This window comes from Phocoena sinus, chromosome 11 (assembly GCF_008692025.1).
Source record: "Phocoena sinus isolate mPhoSin1 chromosome 11, mPhoSin1.pri, whole genome shotgun sequence".
In the NCBI taxonomy this organism is placed as follows: domain Eukaryota; kingdom Metazoa; phylum Chordata; class Mammalia; order Artiodactyla; family Phocoenidae; genus Phocoena; species Phocoena sinus.
Window position 1 is genome coordinate 35,126,353 of NC_045773.1, and position 11,772 is coordinate 35,138,124.

Sequence of the window (11,772 nt, forward strand, 5' to 3'; positions counted from 1 at the left end):
GATAGACTGTTTAAATTGAACCTCACAGGCTCACTAATGAAACTAATAATATCATTAACTTTGTGATATACTTTAGAGACTACAGATGAAATCCCAAACTCTTTAATCCACCAGATTCTCCCAGGAAGATAGCATTGTGAATTTCTAGTAACATTTTTCCATTTTGATGCAGACAATGAGTTCAAGTGGTTTAAGGAAGTGACTTGTAGAGCAGTAAAACCACCAGTTCAACTGACGGAATGAACTGCTTATTGGTGCAAAAAAGTAAGCCCCTGATTTGCACAGCATGTCCAGGCTGAGACTACATACCTTAAAAGGAATACAAAAAAAAAAAAAAGTTACTGTGAAAGACATCAGTAAAGAATATAAGGTAGAAAAATGAGACAGCTAAGATATCTGAGCCCAGATGAAATAAAGAATATAGGAGCAATAACTGTAAGAACAAACACATAAAAGATTAATGAAGAACATAAATGCCATCTGTTTTCCGTGTTCCTTATAGGCAGTATCGAAGGCATCTTATTGTTTTGATGTAACCCAGCATTCCTTCTCTATACTCTGGTAAACACCTCTCTCCACCCATGTAGTTTAGGTGGGATTCACTCCAGTCCCAGCTCCAGAGGTAGCTGTCATTCACAGTAGCCCATCCCTCTGGGGTTAGATGGGAACTGAGATGGCTAGGTAATCAACTTAGAGATGCTTAGGGGAATTTTATGCTTAGGGTATCTAGAAAAGAAAAACTGTGGGAAGCTATTTTGTAACTTTGAGAAAACTGAGATACATTTAAATTGTCTCCAGAAACCACCTCCCATTCTATATTATGAGTACCACACTGGATTATATCCTATTTCAATACCTCTGCTTATGTGTGGAGAGGCAGTACAGCACAGGAGTTTTTTGTTTGTTTTTTGGGGTCACGCAGCACAGCTTGTGGGATCTTAGTTCCCCGACCAGGGATTGAACCCGGGCCTTTGGCAGTGAGAGTGCAGAGTCCTAACCACTGGACTGCCAGGGAATTCCCTAGCACAGGAGTCAAAAGCACAAACTATAGAGCCAAACTCTTGGCCTTAATCTCAGCTCTGCTTCTTACTAGCTGTGTGACCCTGGGCAAGTCATTTGAGCTCTTTGTGACTCGTTTCCTCATCTGTAAAATGGAAATAATAGTGGAGCCTACTTAATAAGGTTGAGGTTTAAATGAATTAATACATCAAAAGTACTTAGAATATTGCCTGGAACAGGGTAAGTAGTATATAAATGTTAGCTATTGTTGTAAGGACTAATAAGTAAAACATGCTTAGAACAGTGCCTGACACATAGTAAACCTTGCATAATATTATCCATTATTAAGAGCATTCATTCAGCCATTCACCCAATATTTACTGAGTACCTTTCCTGTGCCAGGCCATTAATGTCTTCACTCTAGACCAGTGGTGTCCAAAAGGAATATAATGCAAAACATAAATGTGCGCCAAGTACGTAATTTAAAATTTTCTAGCAGTCACGTTAAAAGAGTAAAAAGAAACAGGCAAAATTACTTCAATAAAATATTTTAATCCAATATCCAAAATATCATTTCAACATGTAATCAGTATTAAAAATTGAGATATTGGACACCACGTCATTCTAAATCTCTTCATCTAGTGTGCATTTTGCACATATAGCACATCTCATTTCAGACTAAAGCCATATCTCAATGCTCAACAGCCACATGTGGCCGGTAACTAACATGCAGTTCTTGACATGAAAGATTAGGGAAAGGAGGGAAATGTTCTTTGTCCTCCGGCCCATCCTGCTACTAATTATCTATATCATCTATCTATCTGAAATATATATAGTATAATATACATATAGTTATATACAATATATGTATTTTTTCGGTTTGCAAAGTCCTTTCACATTTGCTATTCGTTGTTTCATTTAATAGGAACATGCCTCACCTTGAAGGATGGATTAGGTTTTAAGAGATGGGGAAAATTCCCATCGAGGAAACAAATGAGCAGAAGCAACAAGGAAGGAAAACCAGGGGTCTATTAGGAAATCAGTCACAGAGATAAACCTAAGAAAATATATCAAGGAAGCCCTCAATGCCAGACCATGGAGGCTGGGGTGTGAACTGTCAGGTGGTAGGGAGAAACTGAAGATGTGAGCAGGAAAGAGGCAAACTTGGATTAAACAAGTGGCTAAACATAGCATGAAATGGAGTGGGAGAGGCTAGAGGTAGTTCATTAGGGAATCACTGCATTAAAATCTCAGGATAGATAGAGGGATGAAGAGGAAGAGAGAGCCTAGCAGTGTCTGGTACTCAGGAGATCCCAATATTAGTTCTCTTCCTCCTTTGGTGATTGGGAGATTTTTAGGGAACTTTCAGATAGCTCTCTCTTTCTCTCTCAGTCTGTCTCTCTCCCTTCCTCTCTAACAACAAACATCTGAGTACCTACTACCTGCCAAGGACTATAACAGACCTTGAAGATATAAGAGGGAACAAAGCAGGTAAGATTCCTGACGTCTTACATCTTATTTTCTGGAAAGAAGCAAACCGATTATGACATAAAGTATTTTCACATCGTGATAAGTACTATGAAGAAAATAATCATGGAGATGATTGGCCAGGAGAAGGAATTCAGAAGTGGTGACAGTTAAGCTGAGATCTAAAAGATGAAAGGAGCTGGATGTGCAAGAAGTCAGGGGAAGAGTGTCCCAGGTAGAAGGAAAAGCATGTGCAGAGTCCTGCAGGCATGAAAGAACTTGGATGCTTGAGACTAAACATCAATGTTGCTAGCACAAAATTTGGGTGGGGATTGTGGCAGGAGGTGTAGCGAAGGGGGCAATCAAATGGACAGGTCATGACAGGCCTGTAGACCAGGAAAAGGAACTGGATCTTAAGAGCAATGGGAAATCACTAAATTTCAGTATCTAAAAGGATGCAAGCAATGACTTCCATTTTACGATCACTCTTGCTACGGTGTGAAAAACTGCTTAAGGCTGGTAAAGGTGGAAGCTGTGATTTCAGGTAGAAAACAACTAGAGAAGAGCAGGTGAGAGATGATGGTGGCATGGCTTGTGTTAAAGAAGGTACTTGGGAAAATTAATGACACCACTCCAATATTTGTGCAGGAAAAAACCCTCTGCGCTGCAAAAATTTCAAATGAAGGATGTTGTTTTGTCCTATTATGCACTTTTTTGGGGAAAACTGCTACTGAAAAAGTCAACATGAAAATAAATATTTGTGTATTCTAGGTATTGGAACATACAATCTTAACACACATTGTCAAATGTAAAATATTATTTCCGAAATGGAATTTTCAATTTCATTTTAGTTAAGGTGATTAGAAACTTTCTGAGGAGACAACACATGACTTGAGAATTGGGGGAAAAAAAATTAGGACTCCATGCAGAAAGAACATCCAAGTACAAAAGCAAAGGGGCAGGAATGAGACTACCATGGTCAAGGACCAGAAAGTAGCCCAGTGGCTGGAGCCGAGTAAGTACCCATCAGCACAAGGTACGTGGGCCATATTTAATCAATCAGCACAAGGTACGTGGGCCATATTTAATCAATGACCACGAGACAGCTTCTCATTCATCTGTCACCTCCACAGTGCTGGCAATATCACAAAGTAGCCAGTAATAAAAAGCAAGCAGAGAAAGGTCTCGAGCTACCCCGCGCTACAGTATTTTTCAGCTGTCTCACAAGAGCTGATAAAAACTCCATCCACTTCTAGCGAACCAAGAGTAGAAACACCGGTTCTAAAGAGAATGAGTACATTGTCTACATAGGGCCTGTGTATTCCCGAAGTCTTGACCGTAAAGCTCTTTTCGGATTGATCACCGCCTCCGCCCGCAAGGCACTTCCCTGTACACCTTGAAAGATCCACAATTCTGGAAAATTCTCAGGAACCTCCTCCTGCCGGCGGTTCTCCAAGTCACGTCACACGTGACCTTGCCTCCCCAACCCTGGGCCCTTCAAACAACTAGAAAGCAGCGTAACTTCTTCCGGCAGCGCAAAGGAGCTCTCCAAACTCCACTGCCGAAGGAGCCAGGAAAGCCCGCGTTTACAGGCTAAATCCGCAACGTCACATCCTGTCACCTGCCCCAGCCTCCACCTTACATCGAAAATCACCAGGAGGCCGAGACCAAAACGCCCGTCGGGGGCGTGTCCCCCCAGAGCCAATGGGCTCTGTCCACCTCCCTCCTCAGTCACTGTTTTGTCTATTCGTGGCCTGTGACGTCAGAGGGAGGAGCGCGGAGGGAGATACGGAAAGTGAGAGGGGCCAGGCCCGACAGTCGCTCTGGAGGCGGAGAAGGAGGAAGATGGTTTACATTTCGAATGGTGAGTTGGAGAGGCTACGTGGGCGACCTCCGTCCTGGGAGGTCGAGCCCCGGGTTTCTTCCATCCTCGCCCGCCGTCCCGGCGCCGCTTTTCCGGGCACGCCCCGCGGCCAGGCGGAGCTGGGGGCGAAGTCGCCCGGGCCTGCGGCTCGTCGGCCGAACGTCCCAGAGCCGCGGCGGGGGCCAAGGTCCCCGTGGTGACGGCGGTGCCGAGTGCCCGGCGTCCTCGCCCTTCTGGAGCTTCTGCTTGTGGGTCTCGGAAAGTGGTCTTTCCTGTCGGGCGTCAGTGTCCTTAACTAGAAAAGACCACAGTGTTCACGCCGTTATGTAGCGCTTGTGCCTCGGGCACTTTTTTTTTAGCGTTTTTCATTTGTCCGCTCATTGTCTTAATGTCGCCCTATCCGGGTGATACCCTATTATATGTTTTGAGGGTGGAGACTGAGGCGCAGCCGGATTAAATACCTTGCCCAGGATCACAAAGGTAGTTCTAATGGCTCAGCCGGGTTTCTAACGCAGGTAGGCTGACGTCTGCGTTCTTAAGGTTTTCTACTACGCTGCCTCTTTCTGTAATGTGTAAGAGAATTGAAGAAAAGCTTTGGATAGGCTTTTTCTCCCAGCAGAGGGGTAGCTCGTCACGCATGTAGCTTTCTGCCCTAATTTCAAGAAGAGAAGCTGAGAGAGACTTAATTCAGTGACTCCCCAAAGACAGTGGATGGAAAGGAAAGACAGTATGACTGGGTCAGAACAGTGTCAGAACTGCCTGCCCACTGGTTTGACTCAGGTGAAATAAATGCCTTGGTGCACTCTTAACTAGTTCTTGCATCACTGGAACCAGGTCCTGGTTCTATTTGAGTCATCTGTTTATCTTCAGCGACCACGAAGGTAGTGAGAAATCTTCTGTCTGAGTGCACTTTGCATTTCTTTGCTTTTCAAAATCTCACATTCTCTTCTTCCTTGTTCCTTCTAAGATTACTTAAAAATCTTTGAAACAAGTAGGTTGATGGACACTAAAGATCACAGTTTCATCTTCGTTTTGGGCACTCGCAGACTTTGTGTTATATTCTTTGTGGTTAAGGCTGGCAGCTTCTATTATCTATTGAATAATTCTTTTTATTTGTAGTGTGTCTTTTTGTGTATGCATTGTTGTTTTTGAACTACATAAATAACATAAAGGTCCTACTAGGGCCTCTAATCTCACTTTTATAGTTGAGAAATGGCCAATGCATTCAAGCAACTTATTTCTCTCTGAGGATATTGGGAGGGGAGGTTTCTGCCTTCAGAAACTGGGAAGAAAAGCGCAAAAAAGTCAGAATGGTACAAATGCATGCAATATGTTCTTTAGAATCGCAAAGCAAGAAATTGACGGGTTCCAATTAGATCTGTTTCCTCCCTCCCTTCCTTCTTGTCGCTGCGCACAGGCTTTCTCTAGTTGCTGCGAGCGGGGGCTACTCTTCATTGCGATGTGCAAGCTTCTCATTGCGGTGGCTTCTCATTGCGGTGGCTTCTCTTGTTGTGCAGCATGGGCTCTAGGTGCGCAGGCTTCAGTAGTTGTGGCTCGCGGGCTCTAGAGTGCAGGCTCAGTAGTTGTGGCACAGGGGCTTAGTTGCCCTGTGGCATGTGGGACCTTCCCGGACCAGGGATCGAACCCATGTTCCCTGCATTGGCAGGCGGATTCTTAACCACTGCTCCACCAGGGAGGTCCTAGATCTATTTTCTTAGAAGGACTGTACTAGCATTTCATAGTTGATAAAAACTTTTTCTTACTGTCAAGTGACTTTTTTTTTTTCTCAACAATTCTATATGATGACTATCCTTGGAATACTTTTTCTCAGAGAAGGAAAATGTCACATCACCCAACGAAGCAGAGCTAGTAAGAGGCAGAACCAAGCCTATCACTCACACTCTGTCTCTAAGTGTAGCCCCTTTTTCTCAGTAGCTCTGTGAGGGCTCAGTTCCAAGTGGATACCTGAAAGTAAGCTGGTCAAGGAAAGAGGAGAAGTAAACTGGGCATGGCAGTGAGTGTTGAAGCCCTTGGGAAAATGGAGAGGAGAGGTAGTTGACAGATGGCTCATCTCCCAAAATATTCTAACCTGTTGATTTGCAAGACTGAAACTCTAGAGTATTAACTTTTCCTGATGTAGCTTCTATTATTTAAAGTGGTTTGAAAAATATATCCATTTTTCTGTAAGATAAAACTGGAGTCTGTAATTCGGTTCAACAGCATTCTGTTAAAGAAAAATAGTGGTCATTTTAATGAACAAGCCAAATTCTCTTTAGTACTTAGAGCCCACGAATTCTTTGATATATAAAAATTTTAACATAACTGATCCTGAAGATTTTAAGGGTATGTATAAACAGTCTTTTTATATAGGCAAGAGACTTTGCAAGTGAAAGAGATACTCAGAACACATTTAGGAAAATGGAAGCGGTGTGAGCATTCTTTATATTCACTCATCTCATTTGTTTCCTCAAAATACTTGAATAAAGGTATTGTACACCCATGTTCATAGCGGCATGTTCACAGTAGCCAAAAAGTGGAAGCAACCTAAGTGTCCATCAATAGAATGGATAAACAAAATATAGTATATACTTACATTGGAATATTCATCAGCCTTAAAAAAGGAAACTTTGACATATGCTGCAATATGGATGAATCCTGAAGACATTGTGCTAAGTGAAATAGCCAGTTACCAAAGTACAAATATTGTATGATTCCTCGTACAAGTTTCCTAGAGCAGTCAAATTCATAGAGATAGAAAGTAGAATGGTGGTTTTCAGGGGCTGGGGGAAGGGAGAAATGAGGAGTTAGTGTTTAATGGGTGTGGAGTTTTAGTTGGGGAAGATGAAAACGTTCTGGAGGTGGCCGACGGTGAAGGTTGTATGACGGTGTGAATGTACTTAATGCCATAGAACTGTACACTTAAAAATGGTTAAAATGGTAAATTTTTTTGTGTGTATTTTACCACAGTAAAAAAAAAAAAAAGAGAAAAAAAAAACTTGAAATGTCACCCAGCAGAAATTACAAACTATAGGAGGCATAATTTGACATATTAAAGGAATGACCTCTAGACCACAGAACTTCACTTCCCTAACCTTTCCTTAGAATGATGTACACATAACACACCTTTCCTTGTGTAGACTATTTGGAACAGTGAACAAGTTGAAAACTGAGCCTATGATTGTTACCTAACTGATTAAATGTAATGCATCTTGTGTCAGGGATTTGTTGCGCTAACTGAAGTTTCTTTATTCTTGTCTACAGGACAAGTGTTGGACAGCAGGAGTCAGTCCCCATGGAGATTGTCTTTTATAACGGATTTCTTCTGGGGAATAGCCGAGTTTGTGGTTTTGTTGTAAGTATAGTAGTCCTCTTAATAGCCCTGATATTTAAGTTCAGCTTGCCTGAAGCACTTTTTAATTGTAATTTTTATTAATAGCTTTTCTAAGGGAGATGAAGACTTGTGTAGTGATAAAACTGCCCCAAACATCTTTTGTGATTATGAATATGTTCCTTGAGTTAGTAAGCTTAACCATGTCTTAGCCGTGGTGGTAACCATTTCAGCCTGCAGCTATGGGGCCAGACCTGCTCGTTCTGCTGCCAGATGACAGCACTTTGCTTTCTCTCGACTGTTCCTGCCTTCAGTGCGTAGGTGCCTTATGGCATAGTATACAAGTAAACAAGGGGAATTAGATCTTGACTTTTAAAAGCTCCCAAGGCATAAACTTTTTTTTAAATGAAGGATTAGCATCGATACAGAGGAGACAAAAATTTAAACTTCACCATAAGTTCAAGCAATTCTTAGTTAAATTCATTTTTTGGTCTTTCATATGCTGTTTGTTTTATGAAAATTGTTCATCTACTAACAAGTCTTACTCATCCAAAGTTTGAATATACATTTGAGTGTCTCGTGGGCAGAGAACTGCAGATATGCAGAGATGTGGGATGTCTCCTTACTTCATTGATTTTAATATCAGTAAATGTCTTCTTTTTACAAGGGGCCTTGCGCTGGGCATGATTGTGGGAGGAGGACGTCAGAGGAGGTTATTCCAGGTGGAAGAGGCACAGTAAAGATGGCAGAGAAATTTGAAAATCAGCCTGTGCTCTTTATACTTAATTTGATTGTAGCTCTGGTTTAGAAAGATTAATCTGATGGCTGCATGTGGCATAAATTAGACGGGGTAAAATGGAAGAAACCGTTCCATAGAGAAATACAACAGGGGACAGAGAGGCCTAAGTTAAGTTACTCATTGCAGAACTTCTTTGCAATCTCTTACAAATTTCACCTCCATATTGTTTATTTAAAATATCGTTTTAATTTAGTTAAATCCTTCCCGCTCCACAAATAAAATTCCATTTAAATGGATTCCCAGAAAGCCCTGTGCCTCTGGCACACCACTTCAGCCCCTCCTTCCCCAAGGTAACATTAGGTAGGCTGTTGGCACAGGAAATGGACATGCAATACTACAGAAGCAGACTCTGGGACTTGACAACTGATACAGAGCAGAGGAAGGAAGTTGGAGATGACTCTGGTTTCAGAGTCATTGCTAGACTCGGTCTAGAAGAGTTACAGCAAACAAGAAAGACAAGGGATGGTGGCTTTGGCACAGAACATAGCACACTCTGTTTAGACTTGTGCTTGCGCTAGATGGTGTTGTCCAGCTGGCTTCAAGAAATGTGGGTTTGGAGCTAAGTTAGGGTAGTCATCCTTCCACAGAGATGATAGTTGGAACCATGGAAATGCATTTTATAATGTTGAAAGTGGATCTTCTGTTGTTTTCTGCCCCTTGTTTCAGTTTCAGAACTCTGTTTCAGCAAGATGTGAAAAAGAGAAGAGGCTACGGAAGCTCATCTGATTCCAGATATGATGATGGAAGAGGGTATAACTTTTTAAATTGATAAACAATGTTTTTACCCCTCTGTGTAATATAATTAAATTAGAGATAAATAGGCAGACAGACATAGTTAGGCTCATGGTAATTAAAGGCTTAAATTCTATTTCACAAAATTAATGTATTACTGTAAATTAAATCAAGTTGCCTTTGATTTGATAATCAGAGTTAATCTGACAAAGCTAAAATGTATATCAAATATCCTATGGGAAAAGTCTAAATTAGAGGATGAAAACTGATGGCCAACATTAAAATCTAGAGGTTTCACTTCAGAATCTGGATTTCCAGCTGCTAATTAAAATCTCACGATCCAGCAGCACTGGGTGGGGATTGTGTTTCTATATGGCAAAAATCAGCTGGAGCTGGGTTTCAGTTGGAGATTTATAGGAGGAGCTGTTCCGTTTATCCTAACCCTTGCTTGACTCACTTTCCTCATGCGCTTTATGCATCTGTTCTCTTTCAGTATCTGAATTTGTGACTCGCGACCTAAATGGTAGTTCCTATTTTAAATAAAGAAGAGGGTCTATTTGAGTGCTTAAAAGGAATCAATTGAAGTAGTGTCTACTAAACAGTAGAAATTAACTTTTCTTATCTTAGGCCACCAGGAAACCCCCCGAGAAGAATGGGTCGAATTAATCATCTGCGTGGCCCTAATCCTCCTCCAATGGCCGGTGGATGAGGAAGGTAACTTAAAACCTGCAATTCTGCAGGGATTTCATTTTGAAAATGCCTCCTTAGGCAGGTTTTCTTTAGGAAAGCAGAAGTCACAACATTTTGTGATTACTCAGACATCTTATTTGGAAAAATATTTTTATCTTAACCCTTGAAAAATTGTCTTTTGAATCAAAATGTCTTTTGAAGAAGGCTTTATAACATGTAATGACTAGCTTTTTTATACAGATCCAAATTACTAACTAGTAACTATTATAACATTTTCTTTTAGGTAAATGTCTGCTCTAAGAAGCAGACAACTGGACAAGCACATTCATAGCAGAAGGAAACCATCAAGAAATGGAGTGTTGACCACACTGGACAAGTTAGATGAATGTGTACTCTAAACAAGGATTGCTCTGTGTCCTCACAGATGAATGAGGTTGTGCTGGGAATTCCCCCCCCGCAGGGATCTGGCATGACTGACAGGCAGTTCTATAAATGCACATGTTTGTCTCATCTTTTTTGTATCGTTTATGAAAGTATTAATATAGTTTTAATAAGTAAATATTTTTAGGTTACAAGACTGACTTCTCATCTTTATATAATTAAGACACAGAAGGCTCCAAATTTGAAAATAAACGGCTGCATATTGAGTATTAGTGTCACCCTTTTCAACTTCTGAAATACTGTTCATTGCTTTTGTTGTTCTTTATAAATAAATCACAGTGTATTTCAGTAGTATGCATATGATATCTGTGCTCTTGAATTAATTTTTATCTTAAAGCCTATTTGTCCCATGGATCTTTAATACAATGTGTCTTACTTGCTACCAGATGTAATTATCAGGGTATTTGTAAAGCCATAACCAACAAGCCTGAGCTACAAAATGTAGATTTGCTAGGTGGCCTTTAAAATCGAGGACTTCAATGCTATCTTTACCAATTTTAATTCTAAACCATTGCTTAAGATACTGCCTGTTGGCTTTAACCCCATCTGAATGCTGGTAACTCTCATTCTTTCACTAGAATGAAAGCTCTATGAGGTTACGGATTTTGTCTTCTTTACCCCAGTGCTTTGAATAGTGACTACGTGTAATAGGCACTGAAATATTTATGGAAAAAATGAATAATACAGATAATTCTACTTTGTGTTTAACAGTCTTTGAAACCAAAGTGTTCAGTAAAATCACTTTTATATCCGTTTATAAGTATTTATTCAACTCTGTTTGCCAGGAAATGGGGATGTAGTGGCATTAATAAACACTGGTCTGTATGAAAACCAGACTACAGGCGGACAAGACTGGAAGCAGGGAGTTGGGTTTAGAGGATGTTGTGGTGGTCCAGGTGAGATCGGACCAGGTAGTGGCAGTAGGAGTGGAGAAGTGGATGCATTCAAGGCATATTTGAGGGACTGCGGGATTTGCTGATGGATTTGGATGTAGAAGATGTGGACAATTGAAGAAACAAGTGAAACAAGATGGTGAAAATGGGAGTAGATTTTTGGGGGGGAGGCGGGGATCGAGTTACATTTTGGATATATTTAAGTTTACAATGCCTTGTAGACATCTAAGTGGAGATACTAAATAAGCAGTTGGTTATCAGGGCGAGATCCAAACTGGAAATACATATTTGGGAGTTATCTTCATATTTAAAGCCATGAAACTGGATAAAGTCATCCAAGGAGTGTGTAGAGAGAAGACCTAACTCCAGAGAATCCTAACATCAGAGGCCCGACTGAGCATGGCCAGTGAAGTACGAGGAGAACTAGAATTACGTATGGTGTCTGAGAAGCCAGAAAAGACAGGTGTGATGACGAAATGAGACACCAGTTATCAGCTGCTCCACAGCAAGCACGCAAAACAAAACACAAGTAGGTTGCGGGCATGCTGCAGCCAGGACC

The 11,772-nt window shown here is 41.1% G+C and overlaps 1 protein-coding gene across 2 annotated transcripts; it reads left to right on the top strand.

Annotated features, from left to right (window-relative positions):
* The first annotated feature begins 4,102 nt into the window (after window positions 1-4,102).
* On the top strand, window positions 4,103-10,672 carry SELENOK (selenoprotein K). 2 transcript variants are annotated; one of them, XM_032650242.1, is made up of 5 exons: window positions 4,103-4,330; window positions 7,592-7,682; window positions 9,124-9,207; window positions 9,817-9,903; window positions 10,163-10,672. In XM_032650242.1, the coding sequence occupies exons 1-5, from the start codon at window positions 4,171-4,173 to the stop codon at window positions 10,164-10,166; spliced, it is 426 nt and encodes a 141-aa protein (XP_032506133.1). In that variant the 5' UTR covers window positions 4,103-4,170; the 3' UTR covers window positions 10,167-10,672. The 2 variants fall into 2 exon arrangements, with proteins under 2 accessions (XP_032506133.1, XP_032506134.1); XM_032650243.1 differs by lacking the exon at window positions 10,163-10,672 and having other exon boundaries at window positions 4,210-4,330; window positions 9,817-9,907.
* Window positions 10,673-11,772: the final 1,100 nt, after the last annotated feature.